This window comes from Symphodus melops (genome assembly GCF_947650265.1).
Source record: "Symphodus melops genome assembly, chromosome: 4".
Classification (NCBI taxonomy): Eukaryota; Metazoa; Chordata; class Actinopteri; order Labriformes; family Labridae; genus Symphodus; species Symphodus melops.
Window position 1 is genome coordinate 18,865,977 of NC_136694.1, and position 22,037 is coordinate 18,888,013.

The 22,037-nt window shown below is 37.7% G+C and overlaps 1 protein-coding gene across 1 annotated transcript; it reads right to left on the bottom strand.

The window, feature by feature from the left end:
• Positions 1–1,037: 1,037 nt before the first annotated feature.
• On the bottom strand, positions 1,038–21,782 carry LOC306823091 (uncharacterized protein; the record flags this gene model as incomplete). The annotated part of the gene is made up of 39 exons (XM_079342456.1): positions 1,038–1,274; positions 1,511–1,595; positions 1,726–1,874; positions 2,342–2,510; positions 2,916–3,170; positions 4,527–4,547; positions 4,637–4,866; positions 5,240–5,358; positions 5,454–5,633; positions 5,754–5,935; positions 6,208–6,318; positions 6,410–6,578; positions 6,679–6,795; positions 6,957–7,085; positions 7,224–7,334; positions 7,435–7,597; positions 7,885–7,989; positions 8,103–8,263; positions 8,813–8,888; positions 9,222–9,318; positions 10,929–11,032; positions 11,269–11,353; positions 11,478–11,626; positions 12,739–12,907; positions 13,350–13,634; positions 17,299–17,319; positions 17,409–17,638; positions 18,020–18,138; positions 18,234–18,413; positions 18,534–18,715; positions 19,006–19,116; positions 19,207–19,375; positions 19,511–19,627; positions 19,789–19,917; positions 20,056–20,166; positions 20,267–20,429; positions 20,723–20,827; positions 20,941–21,101; positions 21,714–21,782. The coding sequence occupies 39 exons, from the start codon at positions 21,780–21,782 to the stop codon at positions 1,160–1,162; spliced, it is 5,403 nt and encodes a 1,800-aa protein (XP_079198582.1). The 3' UTR covers positions 1,038–1,159.
• Positions 21,783–22,037: the final 255 nt, after the last annotated feature.

A 22,037-nucleotide genomic window follows, 5' to 3' on the forward strand; every position in this document is an offset into this window, starting at 1 on the left:
GATGATATTACATAATATTAGAATGGAAAATATCTGCCTTTATTACATCTTGGTTTTTAATAACGACATTTGCAGTATTATTGCAAAAATTGTTGATATTCACCCATATGTTCCGATATTGACAGCGACAAAGCTAGTCTGTCTTTACCATCTCAGATGTTTTAATGTTTGGTAAGGGTCAGTTACTCAAAAGAAATTTAAGAGATTACATTTATTGCATACTTTACATAGTTTAAAAAAGACTCTAAGCTATGTCTTTTGAGCCTGGAATCTTTGGGTCACCTTAGTTTGTTTATTTGTTGTTGTTGTTTCAATTTGACAGTAGCAGCATTCATATTGGCATTGCCCTTACAAATAACACTAACTTTATTTCAATCTTTTATAAGTATAGGTATTGCTTATTTTGTATATCACATTAAAGCATGTTTAGGCGGTTGTTTGTAGCCTACAGAATATTTAATCTGTATTCTTAGTTGCACTAACATTATAAATCTTTAAAATGCTAAATTTAGTTATATAGTGACAATCTTTTGTAAACTATGATAAATTGAAGTAACATCCAAGTTCTTTACTGTCGCCGCGGCCTCCAATCTCCCCATCGGTCCTTCATCGTGGGTGTGGGAGTCAGGCGGGTTCAACGAAGGTCGGCCGAAAAAATCAGAGGGGTATCATCCTTCGACTGGTTGACTGATCTTTTATCCAGATCAAGACAAATGCATGACATATTTGTAGCATCTCTGCTGCCAGCTCTTTATCGTGACATCTACTTAATTTGTTTGTGTGCTTTATTTGAAGCTACCCATTTTAAACAGTTTACTCTTTAGCAACTGATTTGAGCGATCTTAACTCAACTTTTATCAAAGTTAGATTTAATTAATAATAATGAGTGCAATCTGTTGCTAAAAATTTATTGAGTAGTTAAAGTGCATCTCTTTTTACAGTGCATACCAGTTATAAATAAAGGTCAAATCTATGCCTATCAATACATACCAAATATCACCACAAATCATTATTCATAATAATCAAACAAATGTATGTCCTTTGGGTAAATGTTTATTCCTTAATGTTATGCAAGACAACAAAGAATCAGGTGAAAAGTATTGTTCAATGGTCTAGCATTTCTTTTTTGTTGAAACCTTTGGAAGACATTCAACACCAGTTAAATGTGTGTTACAATGAAATCATTTATGGGTCTCTGTAGGGCGAAGTCAGAGGGCACGAACCAACAGTCCAGTGTGGGAGCAGAGGCGATACTGTAGTCAACAGTTGTGGACCTTCAAATCAAAACATAAAAGATCTTATATTTGTGTATTAAACACTCTCAAATTGTTTTTTGTTCATAATAAAACAGAACACTGGTACTTTTATTAATGTTGTCAAGTGCTGTGCTGGATACATTTGGGGGCTTTCTGAATAATATAACAAAGTGTACTTCATTAAGTGCCTTCAGATAACATATATGAATGACAACTAAGCAAATAAAACTGATTTATTGATGGACCAAAAGTACCTGTAAGGATTGACCTCCTTGTTTTGGATCCTGAGTATATTTGAGAGGTTGTGCTGTACCTCTTCATAAACTGCTGGCTTTAAAACTAAGGAGAACAAAATATATAGGATAATACTGTTTATTAGTGAATAATTGTAGCCTCAATAACAGCAAATATGTGCAAACACTGAATATTTTCTGTACCTGATATTAAATTATGCAACAAAGTCACTCACCTAAAATCCCTGTAACATTGCTGTCCATTGGCTGTTGTCTTATTACAGGCCAGAGATAAAAGTTGCCTCCTTTCTCATGAATGAGGAAGACAATGCGTGTGTCTCCACTTACAACATCTATTTCTTTGGCCCGCCTGATCACCGTCACACTAGAAAAGAAAGCACAAAAAACACTTGAGGCTGCCTCCAAAAGTCTAAAAACACAAGTATGATATATCTTCAACATCGACAGTACAAAAAATGGACATTCACAATGATGTCACCAATTGGTATCTGAAGCAGTGTTTTAAGCCAATACTGTCTCAAATTAACTTTCAGCCAGGTGAGTCAGAGGGCCTATACTTCTCTGTTAACAGCTGCACATTTATGCATAACTCTCAGCTTTTACAAAATCAAAGTGGATGACTTGTATAAACATTACCTCCTATGTGTGTACCAATAAAGACAGGAGCTGGTAATACCTCATGTTTGTTTGTACCAGGCTCTAAAGGTGTTGACTTCTGCATTAACAAGGGGGTAAAATTGAACTTTTGGGCTGTTGAAGCCAGCAAGTCAGAAAGTCTGTTTGATGATTGATCATAGTGTAATAATGAATGAGATTATAATGCAAAGTCACCTATTATGAGAAATCACTTCATCCTGTTGAAGATACTCTACTGTGGTCTGTCCATCTCGTACAATGGTTTTCACAGCATCAAACTCAAAGTGTGCTGCAGCTGTATGTATGGCAATCCTTTTGAATCCTCCAAATGCTACTTCATCAAGCTCACCATTCACAAACAGCTCTAGGGCAAAAGAGAACAAAAATGAAACTCAACATTATAATCAAAACAAGAAGTAGTGGAGAACAATATGTTTTACTGAAAGCTGCTGTGAGTAATTTTTTTTAAGGTTCATTTTTATGCCTTTATTTGGAAAGAGAATTTGGATAGAGTCAGATGGCTGCACACATTAACGACTAGGCTACTGTCGATCCGGTGAGGGAACTGAAATTAATGCTGTTACTGTTACTGTTAATACTGATTATTTCTATATTTAAGTTGAATGCACAAGTATTTAAATGCCAAAAGCACACATGAAGAAAATCCTCCTACGACATGTTGTACATAAAGGGTGAGATATCAAGGGTTCATAGACTCGGTGGTTTTTCAGGGTTTCAAACTATTTTCAGAAATACAAACATGACTGACCTTTATTGGGATGGTGAAGAAGTTTAAGGCTAACAACTCCATAGACACTATAACAAAGTGGAAGAGACTGGCTCTCAGTCTTAAGCAAAAACTGGTGGACATGCATAACTGGAAGTGAACCAGTTGGACCAATTGGACCAATTGGACCAAGTGGAGCCATTGGAAGAGGTTCAGGTGGAGGTGGAAGCTGTACAGGAATGTGATGAGGACTGAAAGATCGTGGGGACCCGAAACCCCCCTGGATAAAACGTGTACCTGGAGATACAAAGAGCAACAGCCACAGGAAATACTTGTACTGAAAACAATCATAACAAAAATCACACAAATCTAGGCACAAAAAGGTTTTAAAAAATACATGCCATGCTTAAATGGTTTAAATGTGACATTTTTACTGAGAATTCCTTTAAAAGATTAAAAATCTATGGCCACTGTTGAAAAGACATTCTTTTAGATGTCACTGGAAAATCATCCACACATTCACTCACATGTTAAAAGCAATTTTAAAGTCACATCTGAGATAAACTGAATCACCAATGCAACAAGAATGTACAAGATTCAAGTATTTGTTGTTAAAGTATTTGTAGCTATTGCATTGTAAACTGTGGTTTGTAATTCTCAGGCAGTAATGGTAAACTGAACATAAGATGATGCACGAGAGTTGGATTGTTTGAAAATGTCTGGCTAAATGTGAGCAAAGTGCAAATGTAGTTGTTTGTGTCTTTTGTTTACATCTAACAATAGTTGCAATAAGTTCTATTTGACTTGTCCATATTTGTAAAGTAAAAAAAAACAACAACAGCAATCAAATGTAATTTATTGAAGATAATGTGTTATATTTTTCCATAAATAAAGGGTATTTGATTATATTAGTCCCATTTGAGTTGGCGTGAAAGGAGACAACTATCTTTGGTTCAACACAATAATCAATAGGCCAATGAAATTTGTGGGAAATGCTTACATATTTACAAAACTATGTCCTATGATCAATGACATTGGTAAAATGTTATTTTTTTCAGTATTGTGACTACTCAATGCAGTTTTTACAGTCACATACAGTCATTCATACCGCATGTGTACGAAAAGTAGAAATACACCCATGACACAATGTTGGGTTACTTTGAAGTGGGACTGCAGGAGCTGGGGATTGAGCCCAAGACTGTACCGCTGAGCCAAAGCTACCCCATATGATTTGATTGATTAAATTAGATACATCATTAACACTACTCCTTGTCAACTAACATGTGTGTGTATGTGGAGATGAAAGTTAGTAAGGTAATCAGATTTTACATCGAGTAAAAAAAAATTAAAAAAAAGAGTACAATTATAAAATTGAACATAACTAACTGTAAATAGTGTTTACATTTGTGATTGATAAATCACAAAGTCTGGCATTAGATAATTTCATATGCTAAACAGAACTTGAACTACTTAACTCTACACTGTAAATAACTAATAAGTTATTTACTTTAGTTTTTGTTAGTTGTCGATCAGATAACTTTTTTTTTGTTGAAATCTACACTCACATTTGAAATTATATCGATACAATGCATTTTCTGTTTTCATTCTGTGTAAATTCGCCACTGGATGCCAAATCACACACACATGTCCTACCTTTACGCATTGTTGCACTCGCTGTAAAAAGAGAGATGTTGAAAACAAATGTTGAACAGTTCAGTCTTTGCACTGTGTATGTCTGGTTTGCTCACTTTTGTATTACTCACTATGCGCCAGTCTAGAACGACCTGGATAACCCATTTGCATGGTCTGCCCCGTATTAGAGGTTGAGGTCTGAGATGTTTCACCTTCCTTGGGTTTATGGAGCACATCTGAGCTCTCCCCAGGAGGCTTGGTGACCACCATGGATGTGAGTGGGGTAACAAAGCTGTATTTCAGCGACAGCTCCAAGGCCTCTTTCTTAGCGTTCTCCTTCTCAGGTCCAGATAACCGCAGGCTGTGGCACAAGTTTACCACCCAGAACACCCAACATAAACATTTTACAAACAGTGTAATACATACTTAGCTTCAATATAGTGAAATATATATATTTATTTTGCATGCAAAGATCTTGTATTTAAGCTGCTGCAGTTGCCCTACAAAGTGTGACATAGCCATAAACCTGCAGGCTACCACATGGCTTGTAAATCCTGTCAGGGACAGTAACAATTTTTGCCACACAATTACAGTTGTCAACCGTGTTTATCTTGTAGTTGTGGAAAAAAATTTAAGAACTTTTTTGAAATTACACTTTAAATGTTTGAATAAAATAATTATTAAACGTAATACATAGAAAAACATTTTTTATAGATGTTAAACATCCCACTCACTCTTTTTCTAGAAGCTGTTTGACTGTGAGGTAGGCCCAAACCCTCTGGATGTTACTGTCTGACACATCAGCAGACTCCACTGTAACATTTGTACCAGAAAACACCATCCTCGTATTTCTCTGTCAATGAACAAATACATTTAGATGTCAGTTATTTTAAATTTAACATGACTCTAAGAAATTGACAGCTTGTGTGGATGTGGATTTGTCCTTACCGAAACAGCCACAACTTGTGGAATGAAGGTTTCGATGTCGTTGTCAGTGATCTGTCCTGCCACAACAATCTCAGAGCCATTATAATACTGGCTGAAGTTAGTCTGGGTTAGATTTATCCCACCCTCATAAACCATTGTCACATCTGTTAACAAAGGAGTTGCCACCTCCTCATAGAAACCCTGTTGACATAGAGTTTGGACCCTGGATGAATGTTTAGTTTCTTCACAGAGTAAGAGCAGTTTTCCCATTGAAATGTGACAAATATTATGTATAGTGTGAGGGAAGTGATTCTAAAATACCTTCAGCTGTAAATCAGCATCAGAGTCTTCATAAATCCGTCGTGCCACACCGTTGTTCTGCAGCGACATCTTTTCAAGGAACTCAAAATTCACATCAAAACCAAAGCCAAGGCAGTAGAGAGGAAATTTACCTGCAATAGCCTTTCTTACATTTGACTGGATTACTTCCAGATTTGTCTCCCCTGCAGACAGAAGACCAATATGAAGTTTCAAAATGATTTCAACTAAACTAAATGTCCCTTCAACAGTAAAATCAAATCATTGTTCTGCGAAGAGCGTATGGTGTCATCACAGAATGACGGTGTGATTATGAACATCATACTATGATACACAAAAGTTACAAAAGTTAGTAATATGTCAAGCCATTGATTGACACTGTAAAATGTAAGATAGTATTTTGATGGTGCTCTTAACCAATACATGTCTCTGACATGCATGTTTTTTTTATTGTAACCTGAGGTTGGGTCTCCATCTGTGAGCAGTATGAGAATTGACGCTGAGCCTTCTCTGGGATGAGCATTCAGCATTCGTGCTCCTTCTAAAACTGCTTGGTTAATGTCCGTGGCTGAAATCATACAACAACAAAAATGCTTTAAAACTAAAACTGTTAAATATGATTGTCTTTAAAATAATAATTTTCCCCACCAAAAACTCACCACCTCTGCTTCGAATCTGCCGTGCAAAGGATTTAGCACTACCCAGGTTTTCTTCTGTAGCTTGAACAAGTTCTCGTTTCCAGTGAAAAATGCTGCTATCAAAAGTGATCAGACCAAAGTGATCTTTTTCTGCCAGGTCGTTCAAAATACGAATCAATGCAGTTTGCGTCTGGTTAAAAAACAACATTCATACTTTAAAAGCCACAAGCTGAAAACATAAAAATGCATCAAATTTTTTGTAACAATATTTCACTCTCGTAAAGCTGTACCTGCTCTATCTTTATGCCACGCATTGATCCACTTTGATCAATAATGAAAGCAACATTTTTTGGTATTCGGGCAAGATTAGATGGAGCAAAGTGATGAACAAAGTACCCTGAGGATTTCTAGAGGATGATAAGATGACATTTTGACTGGTTAGAAAAGATTGTTGGTTTGGCAAATACAAAACTGCCAAATAGTTGTTACCTAAGAGATACTGCGAACAGTTTCATTAATAGTGAAGGTTATTCAAAATAATAAAAACATGACTGAACTCTTGCTGTACCTTGATGTCTCCAAATGAGGTGTCCCTGTTGACGTCATAAACAATAACCAGATCTCCATTCATACCTTGCTCTCCACAGCGGTCACATGTCTTTTGTTGGTCCTCAGTTGGGTAGAAATACACCCATGCCTGGTAACAGGAAAAGTAAGATTCATACACCATGACAGGATAAGAAATAGGACAGAATAAATATCAAATACCATCATAGAACCATTGGGGGCAATGGGTTGAACAAAGACCAGTCACTTTCACATCACCATGCTGTACCTGTGTGTCTGAATGTGTTTTGGTGATTGCATTAGCCATGGCATTGGTGCTAAGTCCACCTTTAACCTCCATCATATTGATGCCAGCTTTCTCATGTATGTACACATCAACCTGGTATTGAGAAAGAAATGAAATAGATTTGAAGATGTTATCACTCGACTATTGTTTTCCTGGTTCATCCATGAATAAAATACCAACAGGATCGTCACACCTTAAAGTCTTTTACAGGCTGCATTGGTTGGGCGTGGATTTGCAGCTCGTACTTGCCCAGTTTGCGTTTCAGTAGTTCCTCATATGTGAGTTCAAAGGTGATCTTTTTGTGAGCTGCTACATTCACAGAAGTCTTGAATTCTTCAAGAGTCCTCCCTACAGAACTTTAACAAAGAAGATTATCATGGCATTAAAGCAGTTCTTACTTCTGACCCGTCACCAGGAGAAAAGTCTCTGGAAGATATTTTCTTTCATTCTTGTTGGATTCTTTAACTTGACGGATTTAAACATCAAAGTACATATCTCAGAAAAATTAGAAAAAGAAAACTTTTCATATTTTGAAGAACACTTTTCCTGTTTTTCCTCTCTCAAGATCTTATGCAAAATATCATCTAGAAATCATCTGCAGAAGACCTGGCAATATACTGTATCAGCCAATAGATCCGTGTACCTGACAATCCCAGCACTCTGGCCTTGGGACACAGCATCAGAGTACTGCTGCTTAGCCGCCTCCTTAGACTTCACAACCCCATCGTACGCCTGGCCATCTATAAACCTGAAGACCGAGGACAAGCTTATGTTGGTATAAATATTCTCAATGAGCAATGATTCATTTTCATGATTTAATGTTCATATTTCTTGTTAATAAATGATCCATGATGTACACACATTCTGAATTTACTGATGAAGGCATTCTTGGGAATCCGGACTTGAAATTCTATTTCCTTTGACTCGTCCATTCGATTGGCCACACGACTTGTGATGACTGTGGTTGCATAACGACTGCTCACTGTTGAGTTGATGTGAAAGCTGTAGATATCCCAGTCATCCTGAGCAAATACAGGAGATCCATTTCACAATCAAGTAATTGGCTTGTTTATTCTCTCTGGCAGAAGACCAACTAACCAAAGATCAGATGATGATGTTAAGCAAAGGCAGACAGCATTGGCAAAATGTAATTGGTTTAAACGCAGAAACACCCAGTGACTTTTTTTTATTCCAGTAATATCGCATGTTCTTCAAAATGAGGATTAGTCCCCACAATGTCACTGTGTAAACATATTCACACAGAGGCACACACACAAACAAAAACATTGTTTTGTAACTTATGGGAACTTTTAAAAGCCAACTTTCAACAAATTCCTTCAGTATAGTTGCCAAGATTCACTAAATGCAGAGGAAGTTAAAAATACACAAACACACTAACATAAAACATCACTGAAGTTATTGAGCCTGCAGGCATTTATCAGGACAACGCTTAATGTGGTGTAACATACAGAAAAATAAGAACACCAAAGCCTCTGAAATGTATTAATTCAAGGATTGGGTTGGTCATTTAGGATCTATGCAGCTCTTTTATGGTAATATAAGTATCTTACCTTGTTTGGTAGTGTGGTTACTAAAGCCAGAAGCCCAAAGAGGGTGAGGTGCACCACAGCTCTTGCCATGATGAGGCTTACAAAAGTGCAAGCAAGATAGCTGAAATGGACTTTTAAACTCAGATGTACAAGGACACCATGTGTCAATATTATTTTCCATTGTCACACTCTGTTTTTCTCTACCTCTCTCTCTCTCTCTCTCTCTCTCTCTCTCTCTCTCTCTCTCTCACACACTTGTACACAGGAGAAAAACACCCCTACCACATGAACACTCTGCATACCTCCGGAGTCCCATCCAGCACCAGCAGGTTGTCAGAGAGACAGACAAGGACAGTATGTATAATTATTATTATTTTTTTTTACTTTTTTTGTCTCACTCTATCTGTGACAATAGAGAGCCTTCACTGACGGTGCACAAGCCCCCTGCAGAGTTTGGACCACCGACTGTGGCAGCCTCATAGCTAACAGCTCGACCCTCTCAGGGGCAAGGCCCAGAGGCTTAATCCCTGGGTGATAGGAATGGAACAGAGTCCCATTTGCCTGCGACAGGGGGCTCAGGCCGTCCTTTCACCTGGGCCCCCTCACACTGCTTAGCCTTTAATTTGTCCTCTGCCACGGTGAGCATCCAAGATAGCTCTCACGTCCCCAGAGTCCAAGCTTGGCCCTTTTATTTAGACAGGGTGCTTGCTCGACTGTCCAGTACCCCCCACCTGTGACGCTTGACCAGTGGACCAGCATCCTTGGGCTGCAATTCAGACAACCAAAGCTGGCGTCTCATCACCCAGAGAGATGCAATGCCTTTCCCTGCACCTGCATCCTGCTTCTTCATCAACTGTGCAATGACAAATGAAACAAGCTGCAGTTCTGATACGTTGGGTGTTCAGTCAAATCTGAGTGAGTTGAGAATGCAGTACCAACTCCAGTCCAGCTGTTGGTGACAAGGACCTGGAGAACTCTGTGACTCACAAAATGGCTACATGGAGAGGAAGCAAACCGCTCCAAGTGAGACCAGCAAGCCATTAGACAGCAATGGAATCTTTAACACCTGTTTAGACCTTTCACAGAGATGTGTCAGGAGAAAAAGCTCAAGGATTCAATGAAATTCTGTTCTGGTAGGATTGGTTACTTTGAAGAAATGATTTTGGGCTGACAGCATGTTAAATTATAATTTTCTGTCGTTTTAATTTTCAGTTATAATAATGATTGAAATGCTGTCTGATTAATTTGAGAAGGGGTATAGAAATGTTTATTTGAGTGATGATTGCTAACGATAACATGAATTTTTAGCGCTTCTTTGAAGGTTATCAACCAGATTAATAATCTTCAGTTAGTGCTTAGATATCCTCATCAAAGTGTGATGGCGCAGGTGCCTGACCTATAAATGATATCTACACCCAATGCCTGGACTGCCCGCCCCAATAGCTCTCTGAACAGGCAGACCTCACTGCCCCTTTCTATCTCCTCAGGTACCAGCAACCTGGTACCAACGCGCGTGTGCATGCATGCGTGCGTGCGTGTGTAGAGTATAGGGGTTTTCTTTTTTACTTATCTCCATTCAGCGCCAATGGGTTTGAACAATATTGGCATTACAGGTTTTTGAGAGAGTCTTAAAAGATCTGACTGTAAAATCAACAAATAATGCTCTCAAAACTTAAAAGCACGTCCTTGACTAAAAAAAAACATGCTGTTGAATAAAGACAGGATTTTAATCCCATATATATATATTTTTTTAACTTTCTCTCTGTTAATGTCTGAAACTGGTATCATGTGCTGCTGACTCTACAATTCTGACTGCTGGTTGATCTACAAGCACTCATTAGGTCACACTACTTGTAGTCGAGAAATGATAATGTGTCGTGCTGTGTGCTGCCTCGGCCTACTCGAGTGAAAATTACCATGCCAGTGGTTAATAAAGGTAAAATCTATGCCTATCAATACACACACAAATATCACCACAAATCATTACTCATAATAACCAAACAACGGTAGACAAGTTCTTTGGGTAAATATTTATTCATTAATGTCCGTCAAGACAACAAAGAATCTGGGACAAGTTTTGTTACTGAAAGGTGAAAAGTATTTTTACAAATGAACACCTCTCCCAGTTAAATTTGTGTTACAATGAAATCATTTATGGGTCTCTGTAGGGCGAAGTCAGAGGGCACGAACCAACAGTCCAGTGTGGGAGCAGAGGCGATGCTGTAGTCAACAGTTGTGGACCTTCAAATCAAAACATAAAAGATCTTATATTTGTGTATTAAACACTCTCAAATTGTTTTTTGTTCATAATAAAACAGAACACTGGTACTTTTATTAATGTTGCCAAGTGCTGTGCTGGATACATTTTGGGGCTTTCTGAATAATATAACAAAGTGTACTTCCTAAAGCGTCTTGAGATAAAATTTAGAAATTGTAACTAAGCAAATAAAAGTGACTTATTGATGGACCAAAAGTACCTGTAAGGATTGACCTCCTTGTTTTGGATCCTGAGTATAGTTGAGGGGTTGTGCTGTACCTCTTCATAAACTGCTGGCTTCAGAACTAAGGAAAAAATTATATAGGACAATACTATATTAGTCAATAATTGTAACCTCAATAACAGCAAATATGTGCAAACACTGATTGAATATTTTCTGTATTTAAATTATGCAACAAAGTCACATACCTAAAATCCCTGTAACATTGCTGTCCATTGGCTGTTGTCTTATTACAGGCCAGAGATAAAAGTTGCCTCCTTTCTCATGAATGAGGAAGACAATATGTGTGTCTCCACTTACAACATCTATTTCTTTGGCCCGCCTGATCACCGTCACACTAGAAAAGAAAGCAAAACGCTTGAGGCTGCCTCCAAAAGTCTAAAAACACAAGTATGATATATCTTCAACATCGACAGTACAAAAAAATTGACATTCACAATGATGTCACCAATTGGTATCTGAAGCAGAGTTTTAAGCCAATACTGTCTCAAATTAACTTTCAGCCAGGTGAGTCAGAGGGAGGGGGAGCTGAGGTGGGCCTATACTTCTCTGTTAACAGCTGCACATTTATGCATAACTCTCAGCTTTTAAAAAATCAAAGTGGATGACTTGTATAAACATTACCTCCTATGTGTGTACCAATAAAGACAGGAGTTGTTAATACCTTTTTTTTTTTTGTACCAGGCTCTAAAGGTGTTGACTTCTGCATTAACAAGGGGGTAAATGGAACTTTTGGGGCTGTTGGAACTTTTGGGGCTGGCCTCAAGTGGACACTCGAGGAACTGCAGTTTTTTGCACTATAAGCGTGGCTTCATTTGTCAACACGAGAGGTTGCTGCTTGGTTTACAGCCTGATACAACTAAGAAAACAAGATAGCTGAAATGGTTTGGGTCTCTGTAATTCATTTCTGTAGTCATGACAGTTATGCATGGGCAGCATACACGTTATTTATTTCATGTACAATATTTAGAATTGTATTGAAATGTTTAAATTGAAATATCTAAATCAATAAATAAAAATGACTAAACCTATGCGATGTATATTTTTGATAAGTACCTACATCACCTCAAAAATGTCCAACAGTTATTATTATATTATTATTATTATACAGTTATCTCCAGATCAACCATATTCTTCAAATATAGTCAATTATGACTCACAAAAATCAACAATGCAGCAACCACATGCAGAACTTAAGACTTCATCATGCTGTGTGACTAATTTGTGACATCATAGAAGCTACAACTCGTATTTATACACACCATTGTACACATTTAACAACGTACTATGTGTGTCTTTATTGATCCTCTTGTCACAGCAATATCTCAATGAAGTTAAAATGTTCTTAACAAGCAGTAACCCTTGTTTATTATCATCTGTGCAAGTCAGAAAGTCTGTTTGATGATTGATCATAGTGTAATAATGAATGAAATTATAATGCAAAGTCACCTATTATGAGAAATCACTTCATCCTGTTGAAGATACTCTACTGTGGTCTGTCCATCTCGTACAATGGTTTTCACAGCATCAAATTCAAAGTGTGCTGCAGCTGTATGTATGGCAATCTTTTTGAATCCTCCAAATGCTACTTCATCAAGCTCACCATTCACAAACAGCTCTAGGGCAAAATAGAACAAAAATTAAACTCAACATTATAATCAAAACAAGCAGTGGTGGAGAACAATATGTTTTACTGAAAGCTGCTGTGAGTAGTTTTTTTTTATGCCTTTTTTTGGAAATAGAATTTGGATAGAGTCAGATGGCTGCACACATTAACGACTAGGCTACTGTCGATCCGGTGAGGGAACTGACATTAATACTGATGCCTTTGGATGACCTACAAAATCAAACAAGACGATCAACAGACCAAACTGATTATTTCTATATTTGTTTTTTTGAAATTTAAGTTGAATGTAGTACAAATATTGAAATACTGAAAGTACACATGAAGAAAATCCTCCTACTACATGTTGTACATAAAGGGTGAGATATCAAGGGTTCATAGACTCGGTGGTTTTTCAGGGTTTCAAACAATTTTCAGAAATACAAAAATGACTGACCTTTATTAGGATGGTGAAGAAGTTTAAGGCTAACAACTCCATAGACACTATAACAAAGTGGAAGAGACTGGCTCTCAGTTTTAAGCAAAAACTGGTGGACATGCAGAACTGGAAGTGAACCAGTTGGGCTAATTGGACCAAGTGGACCAAGTGGACCAATTGGACCAAGTGGACTAAGTGGAGCCCTTAGAAGAAGTTCAGGTAAATGTGGAAGCTGTACAGCAATGTGAGGAGGGCTGAAAGACTGTATGGTACTCCCATGGAGAACACCTGACAGCGGGGAACCTAGAGATACAGAGAGCAACAGAGACAAACAGCCATGTCAAAAAGCATCAAAACTAGCTCACCTCTGACAATCTACGTTTAAAAAGATTTTAAAAAATGCATGTCATGCTTAATTGGTTTAAATAAATGTGACATTTTTCATTGAGAATTTTTCCAATTAAAAAGTAACTATGGTCACTGTTAAAAAAGACAATCTTGACTGAAAATGTTTGGTACATCTCTTTGTTTAGATTTCACTGGAAAATCATCCACACATTCACTCACATGTTCAATGCAGTTTTAAAGTTCTATTTGAGATAAACTGAATCACCAATGCAACAAGAATGTACGAGATTCAAGTATTTGTTGTTCAAGTATTTGTTATCTGTTGTTATCTGTCACTCTGTAAACTGTGGTTTGTAATTCTCAGGCAGTAATGTTAAACAAAAAAATTATGCATTAAAGTTGCTTGTTTGAAAACGTCTGGCTGAAAGTGAGCAGAGTGCAAATGTAGCTGTTTGTTTTTGTTGTTTACATCTAACAATAGTTGCAAATGCAATAATAGGAAACTTTAAAAACATTGTGATGAGCGCCACAAACTGGATGGGCTACGATCACTTTGGCTGGACGGTAGGGGCGGATCTAGGTGGATGCCAGGGTGGCCAGGACCACAACAGGCTGCAAGAATATTGTAGTTGTTTTGTTTTTTTTTTCATTTCAAAGTGTCACATTTTGAATATCTTATAACACGTTTTGAACATTGTGATTAACTGTGACTAATAATCAAAGCCTCATTTGTAATAATCATTATTTCATATATTTTTTTTAATAACAGCACAATATAAATAATGCCATGAACTACATCTGCTCAACACTCCACTGTAACTATAGTTGTTCCCATAGTAGCAGTGGGTGGCTCATATGTAGCACCAACATCTTCAAAAAAAATCTGCTCACAATAAAGTAGTTACAGTTTAAGTAAATAATATTTAATTTTACGACACATTTTAAAAAGATTCCAGGTGTTTTTTTCCAAAACGACTTTATTTTCATAAAATAAAAAGCTTGATTCGAACATGACTACAGGAGAAAATTAACCAATCAGAGGACTGCCCTGCAGCCACATACTTTTAAGAAGCTTGGTCAGCCAGCAGTAAGGGCGCACCTCTGTTTGTGTGAAGCTCGCTGTTCTTTAAATAACTTATAGTCTAGTCTCTTCTGTTTTCAGAGGCTTTAGTTTTGGTGGTCAGCTAGGCAGGTATTAGTATTTTTGTTGACACACGTTCACATTAGGTTTTGTATTTGTTTAGAAACAATAGGTTTAGGGGTGCTGCTTGTTGTGCACTTTTAGTTAGATACTATATTCATTTTTAGTTTTTAGTTTTATTTATTTATTATTTATTTCACTATTTTGACTTAGTATGTTTTATTATGTTTTTGATGAAAGCAGCACTCGTCGGGTCTTACAGTTTGCCTCACCTTTTGTTGTGTTTCACCATTTCCTTCTTTTGTAATAAATAACATTCATTTGCCAAAAGTAACTGGTTTTATATATATATATATACATATACAGTGCCTTGCGAAAGTATTCGGCCCCCTTGAACTTTTTGACCTTTTGCCACATTTCAGGCATCAAACATAAAGATATAAAACTGTACTTTTTTGTGAAGAATCAACAACAAGTGGGACACAATCATGAAGTGAAACGAAATTTATTGGATATTTCAAACTGTATTAACAAATAAAGAAATGAAAATTGGGCGTGCAAAATTATTCAGCCCCTTTACTTTCAGTGCAGCAAACTCTCTCCAAAAGTTCAGTGAGGATCTCTGAATGATCCAATGTTGACCTAAATGACTAATGATGATAAATAGAATCCACCTGTGTGTAATCAAGTCTCCGTATAAATGCACCTGCTCTGAGATAGTCTCAGAGGTCAGTTTAAAGCGCAGAGAGCATCATGAAGAACACACCAGGCAGGTCCGAGATACTGTTGTGGAGAAGTTTAAAGCTGGATTTGGATACAAAAAGATTCCCCAAGCTTTAAACATCCCAAGGAGCACTGTGCAAGCGATAATATTGAAATGGAAGGAGCATCACACCACTGCAAAACTACAAAGACCCGGCCGTCCCTCTAAACTTTCAGCTCATACAAGGAGAAAAATGATCAGAGATGCTGCCAAGAGGCCCATGATCACTCTGGATGAACTGCAGAAATGTACAGCTGCGGTGGGAGACTCTGTCCACAGGACAACAATCAGTCATATACTGCACAACTCTGGCCTTTATGGAAGAGTGGCAAGAAAAAAGCCATTTCTTAAAGATATCCATAAAAAGTGTTGTTTAAAGTTTGCCACAAGCCACCTGGGACACACACCAAACATGTGGAAGAAGGTGCTCTGGTCAGACGAAACCAAAATTGAACTTTTTGGCAACAATGCAAAACGTTATGTTTGGCGTAAACGCAACACAGCTCATCACCATGAAAACACCATCCCCACTGTCAAACATGGTGGTGGCAGCATCATGGTTTGGGCCTGCTTTTCTTCAGCAGGGTCAGGGAAGCTGGTTAAAATTGATGGGAAGATGGATGGAGCCAAATACAAGACCATTCTGGAAGAAAACCTGATGGAGTCTGCAAAAGACCTGAGACTGGGACGGAGATTTGTCTTCCAACAAGACAATGATCCAAAACATAAAGCAAAATCTACAATGGAGTGATTCACAAATAAACATATCCAGGTGTTAGAATGGCCAAGTCAAAGTCCGGACCTGAATCCTATCGAGAATCTGTGGAAACAACTGAAAACTGCTGTTCACAAACGCTGTCCATCCAACGTCACTGAGCTCGAGCTGTTTTGCAAGGAGGAATGGGCAAATATTCCAGTCTCTCAATGTGCAAAACTGATAGAGACATACCCCAAGCGACTTACAGCAGTAATCCCAGCAAAAGGTGGCGCTACAAAGTATTAACTTAAGGGGGCTCAATAATTTTGCACGCCCAATTTTTCAAATTTTTATTTGTTAAAAATGTTTGAAATATCCAATACATTTCGTTTCACTTCAAGAATGTGTCCCACTTGTTGTTGATTCTTCACAAAAAATTACAGTTTTAAATCTTGTTTAATCTTGTTTAAATCTTGTTTAATGTTTGAAGCCTGAAATGTGGCAAAAGGTCGAAAAGTTCAAGAGGGCCGAATACTTTCGCAAGGCACTGTATGTGTGTGTGTGTGTGTGTGTGTATGTGTATATATATATATATATATATATATATATATATATATATATATATATATATATGTGTGTTACAAAGAGGTCGACGGGGAGTGTTCAGGTGGCGTGGTGTGTAGTCGAGAAACTAACTATATTCTGTCTGTCTGTCTGTCTATCTATATATAGATATAGATATATATATAGAGAGATCTATTTGTGGGCTATTGACAAAACCACCACATTTTGTTTTTTGCTTAGTGTAAATGACAAAAATTAAACATACCAGTAAGTAAAAAAAATTGTAAATAGTTTTTAAATTAGTGATTGATTTATCACAGTTTATAACTGTTACATGACTTTTTTTTTGCTGAAATCTACACCCACATTTGAAGTTATATCGATACAACGCATTTTCTGTTTTCATTCTCTGTAATGTACTCACCTCATGCTAAATCACACACACATGTCCTACCTTTACGCATTGTTACTTTCCCTGAAAAAAGAGAGATGTTGAAAACAAATGTTGAACAGTTCAGTCTTTGCACTGTGTATGTCTGGTTTGCTCACTTTTGTATTACTCACTATGTGCCAGTCTAGAACGACCTGGATAACCCATTTGCATGGTCTGCCCCGTATTAGAGGTTGAGGTCTGAGATGTTTCACCTTCCTTGGGTTTATGGAGCACATCTGAGCTCTCCCCAGGAGGCTTGGTGACCACCATGGATGTGAGTGGGGTAACAAAGCTGTATTTCAGCGACAGCTCCAAGGCCTCTTTCTTAGCGTTCTCCTTCTCAGGTCCAGATAACCGCAGTCTGTGGTACAAGTATAGTTTTACCACCCAGAACACCCAACATAAACATTTTACAAACACTGTATTTCACTTCAACATCAAAGTGAAATATGTTTTTCTGGGTTTTGTCTGTATACAAAGATCTTGTATTTAAGCTGCTGCAGTTGCCCTACAAGGTGTGGCATAGCCATAAACCTGCAGGCTACCACATGGCTTGTAAATCCTGTCAGGGACAGTAACATTATTTGCCACACAATTACAGTTGTCAACCGTGTTTATCTTGTAGTTGTGGAAAAAAATTTAAGAACTTTTTTGAAATTACACTTTAAATGTTTGCAAAAAATAATTATTAAACGTAATACATGGAAAAACATTTTTTATAGATGTTAAACATCCCACTCACTCTTTTTCTAGAAGCTGTTTGACTGTGAGGTAGGCCCAAACCCTCTGGATGTTACTGTCTGACACATCAGCAGACTCCACTGTAACATTTGTACCAGAAAACACCATCCTTGTATTTCTCTGTCATTGAACAAATACATTTAGATGTCAGTTATTTTAAATTTAACATGACTCTAAGAAATTGACAGCTTGTGTGGATGTGGATTTGTCCTTACCGAAACAGCCACAACTTGTGGAGTGAAGGTTTCGATGTCGTTGTCAGTGATCTGTCCTGCCACAACAATCTCAGAGCCATTATAATACTGGCTGAAGTTAGTCTGGGTTAGATTTATCCCACCCTCATAAACCATTGTCACATCTGTTAACAAAGGAGTTGCCACCTCCTCATAGAAACCCTGTTGACATAGAGTTTGGACTCTGGATGAATGTTTAGTTTCTTCACAGAGTAAGAGCAGTTTTCCCATTGAAATGTGACAAATATTATGTATAGCGTGAGGGAAGTGATTCTAAAATACCTTCAGCTGTAAATCAGCATCAGAGTCTTCATAAATCCGTCGTGCCACGCCGTTGTTCTGCAGCGACATCTTTTCAAGGAACTCAAAATTCACATCGAAACCAAAGCCAAGGCAGTAGAGAGGAAATTTACCCGCAATAGCCTTTCTTACATTTGACTGGATTACTTCCAGATTTGTCTCCCCTGCAGACAGAAGACCAATATGAAGTTTCAAAATGATTTCAACTAAACTAAATGTCCCTTCAACAGTAAAATCAAATCATTGTTCTGCGAAGAGCGTATGGTGTCATCACAGAATGACGGTGTGATTATGAACATCATACTATGATACACAAAAGTTACACAAGTATGGGGTTTATCCAGCAGAAAGAATATGTCAAGCCATTGATTGACACTGTAAAATGTAAGATAGTATTTTGATGGTGCTCTTAACCAATACATGTATCTGACATGCATGTTTTTTTTATTGTAACCTGAGGTTGGGTCTCCATCTGTGAGCAGTATGAGAATTGACGCTGAGCCTTCTCTGGGATGAGCATTCAGCATTCGTGCTCCTTCTAAAACTGCTTGGTTAATGTCCGTGGCTGAAATCAAACAACAACAAAAATGCTTTAACACTAAAACTGTTAAACGCGACTGTCTCAAAAAAAATAATTTCCCCCATAAAAACTCACCTCCTCTGCTTTGAATCTGCTGTGCAAAGGATTTAGCACTACTCAGGTTTTCTTCTGTAGCTTGAACAAGTTCTCGTTTCCAGTGAAAAATGCTGCTATCAAAAGTGATCAGACCAAAGTGATCTTCTTCTGCCAGGTCGTTCAAAATACGAATCAATGCAGTTTGCGTCTGAGAAAAAACAACATTCACACTTTACAGCTTTTATTCATCTCAGCAGTCTTTTAATATTCATGTGTGTTATTAAATGCCACTGGCATTGCCGCAGCAAATTTCTTGTTTGTCAAATTGCACTCTCAACTGTACCTGTTGTATTTTTTTGCCACGCATTGATCCACTTTGATCAATAATGAAAGCAACATTTTTTGGTATTCGGGCAAGATTAGATGGAGCAAAGTGATGAACAAAGTACCCTGAGGATTTCTAGAGGATAATCAGATGACATTTTGACTGGTTAGAAAAGATTGTTGGTTTGGCAAATACAAAACTGCCAAATAGTTGTTACCTAAGAGATACTGCGAACAGTTTCATTAATAGTGAAGGTTATTCAAAATAATAAAAACATGAATGAACTCTTGCTGTACCTTGATGTCTCCAAATGAGGTGTCCCTGTTGACGTCATAAACAATAACCAGATCTCCATTCATACCTTGCTCTCCACAGCGGTCACATGTCTTTTGTTGGTCCTCAGTTGGGTAGAAATACACCCATGCCTGGTAACAGGAAAAGTAAGATTCATACACCATGACAGGATAAGAAATAGGACAGAATAAATATCAAATACCATCATAGAACCATTGGGGGCAATGGGTTGAACAAAGACCAGTCACTTTCACATCACCATGCTGTACCTGTGTGTCTGAATGTGTTTTGGTGATTGCATTAGCCATGGCATTGGTGCTAAGTCCACCTTTAACCTCCATCATATTGATGCCAGCTTTCTCATGTATGTACACATCAACCTGGTGATGAGAAAGAAATGAAATAGATTTGAAGATGTTATCACTCAACTATTGTTTTCCTGGTTCATCCGTGAATAAAATACCAACAGGATCGTCACACCTTAAAGTCTTTTACAGGCTGCATTGGTTGGGCGTGGATTTGCAGCTCGTACTTGCCCAGTTTGCGTTTCAGTAGTTCCTCATATGTGAGTTCAAAGGTGATCTTTTTGTGAGCTGCTACATTCACAGAAGTCTTGAATTCTTCAAGAGTCCTCCCTACAGAACTTTAACAAAGAAGATTATCATGGCATTCAAGCAGTTCATACTTCTGAAACCATCACCAGGAGAAAAGTCTCTGGAAGCAATTTTCTTTTATTCTTGTTGGATTCTTTAACTTGACGGATTTAAACATATCTTTTTATACATATTTATACATATCTTTTTATATTTTGAAGAACATTTTTCCTGTTTTTCCTCTCTCATCAAAAGGACAAGCAAGATCTTATCCAAAATATCATCTAGAAATCCTCTGCAGAAGACCTGGCAATATACTGTATCAGCCAATTGATCCGTGTACCTGACAATCCCAGCACTCTGGCCTTGGGACACAGCATCAGAGTACTGCTGCTTAGCCGCCTCCTTAGACTTCACAACCCCATCGTAGGCCTGGCCATCTATAAACCTGAAGACCGAGGACAAGCTTATGTTGGTATAAATATTCTCAATGAGCAATGATTCATTTTCATGATTTAATGTTCATATTTCTTGTTAATAAATGATCCATGATGTACACACATTCTGAATTTACTGATGAAGGCATTCTTGGGAATCCGGACTTGAAATTCTATTTCCTTTGACTCGTCCATTCGATTGGCCACACGACTTGTGATGACTGTGGTTGCATAACGACTGCTCACTGTTGAGTTGATGTGAAAGCTGTAGATATCCCAGTCATCCTGAGCAAATACAGGAGGTCCATTTCACAATCAAGTAATTGGCTTGTTTATTCTCTCTGGCAGAAGACCAACTAACCAAAGATCAGATGATGATGTTAAGCAAAGGCAGACAGCATTGGCAAAATGTAATTGGTTTAAACGCAGAAACACCCAGTGACTTTTTTTTATTCCAGTAATATCACATGATAGACCTCCTTTATCCCTTAAGTCTTATTTAATGGTTAACATCTTGGGGGCCTTTTTAATGTTCTTCAAAATGAGGATTAGTCCGCACAATGTCACTGTGTAAACATATTCACACAGAAGCACGCACACAAACAAAAACATTGTTTTTGTAACTTTTGGGAACTTTTAAAAGCCAACTTTCAACAAACCCCTTTAGTGTAGTTGCCAAGATTCACTAAATGCAGAGGAAGTTAAAAATACACAAACACACTAACATAAAACATCACTGAAGTTATTGAGCCTGCAGGCATTTATCAGGACAACGCTTAATGTGGTGTAACATACAGAAAAATAAGAACACCAAAGCCTCTGAAATGTATTAATTCAAGGGTTGGGTTGGTCATTTAGGATCTATGCAGCTCTTTTATGGTAATATAAGTATCTTACCTTGTTTGGTAGTGTGGTTACTAAAGCCAGAAGCCCAAAGAGGGTTAGGTGCACCACAGCTCTTGCCATGACGAGGCTTACAAGAGTGCAAGCAAGATAGCTGAAATGGACTTTTAAACTCAGATGAACAAGGACACCATGTGTCAATATTTTTTTCATTGTCACACTCTTTTTTTCTCTATCTCTCTCTCTCTCTCTCTCTCTCTCTCTCTCTCTCTCTCTCTCTCTCTCACACACTTGTACACAGGAGAAAAAACACCCCCACCACATGAACACTCTGCATACTGCCGGAGTCCCATCCAGCACCAGCAGGTTGTCAGAGAG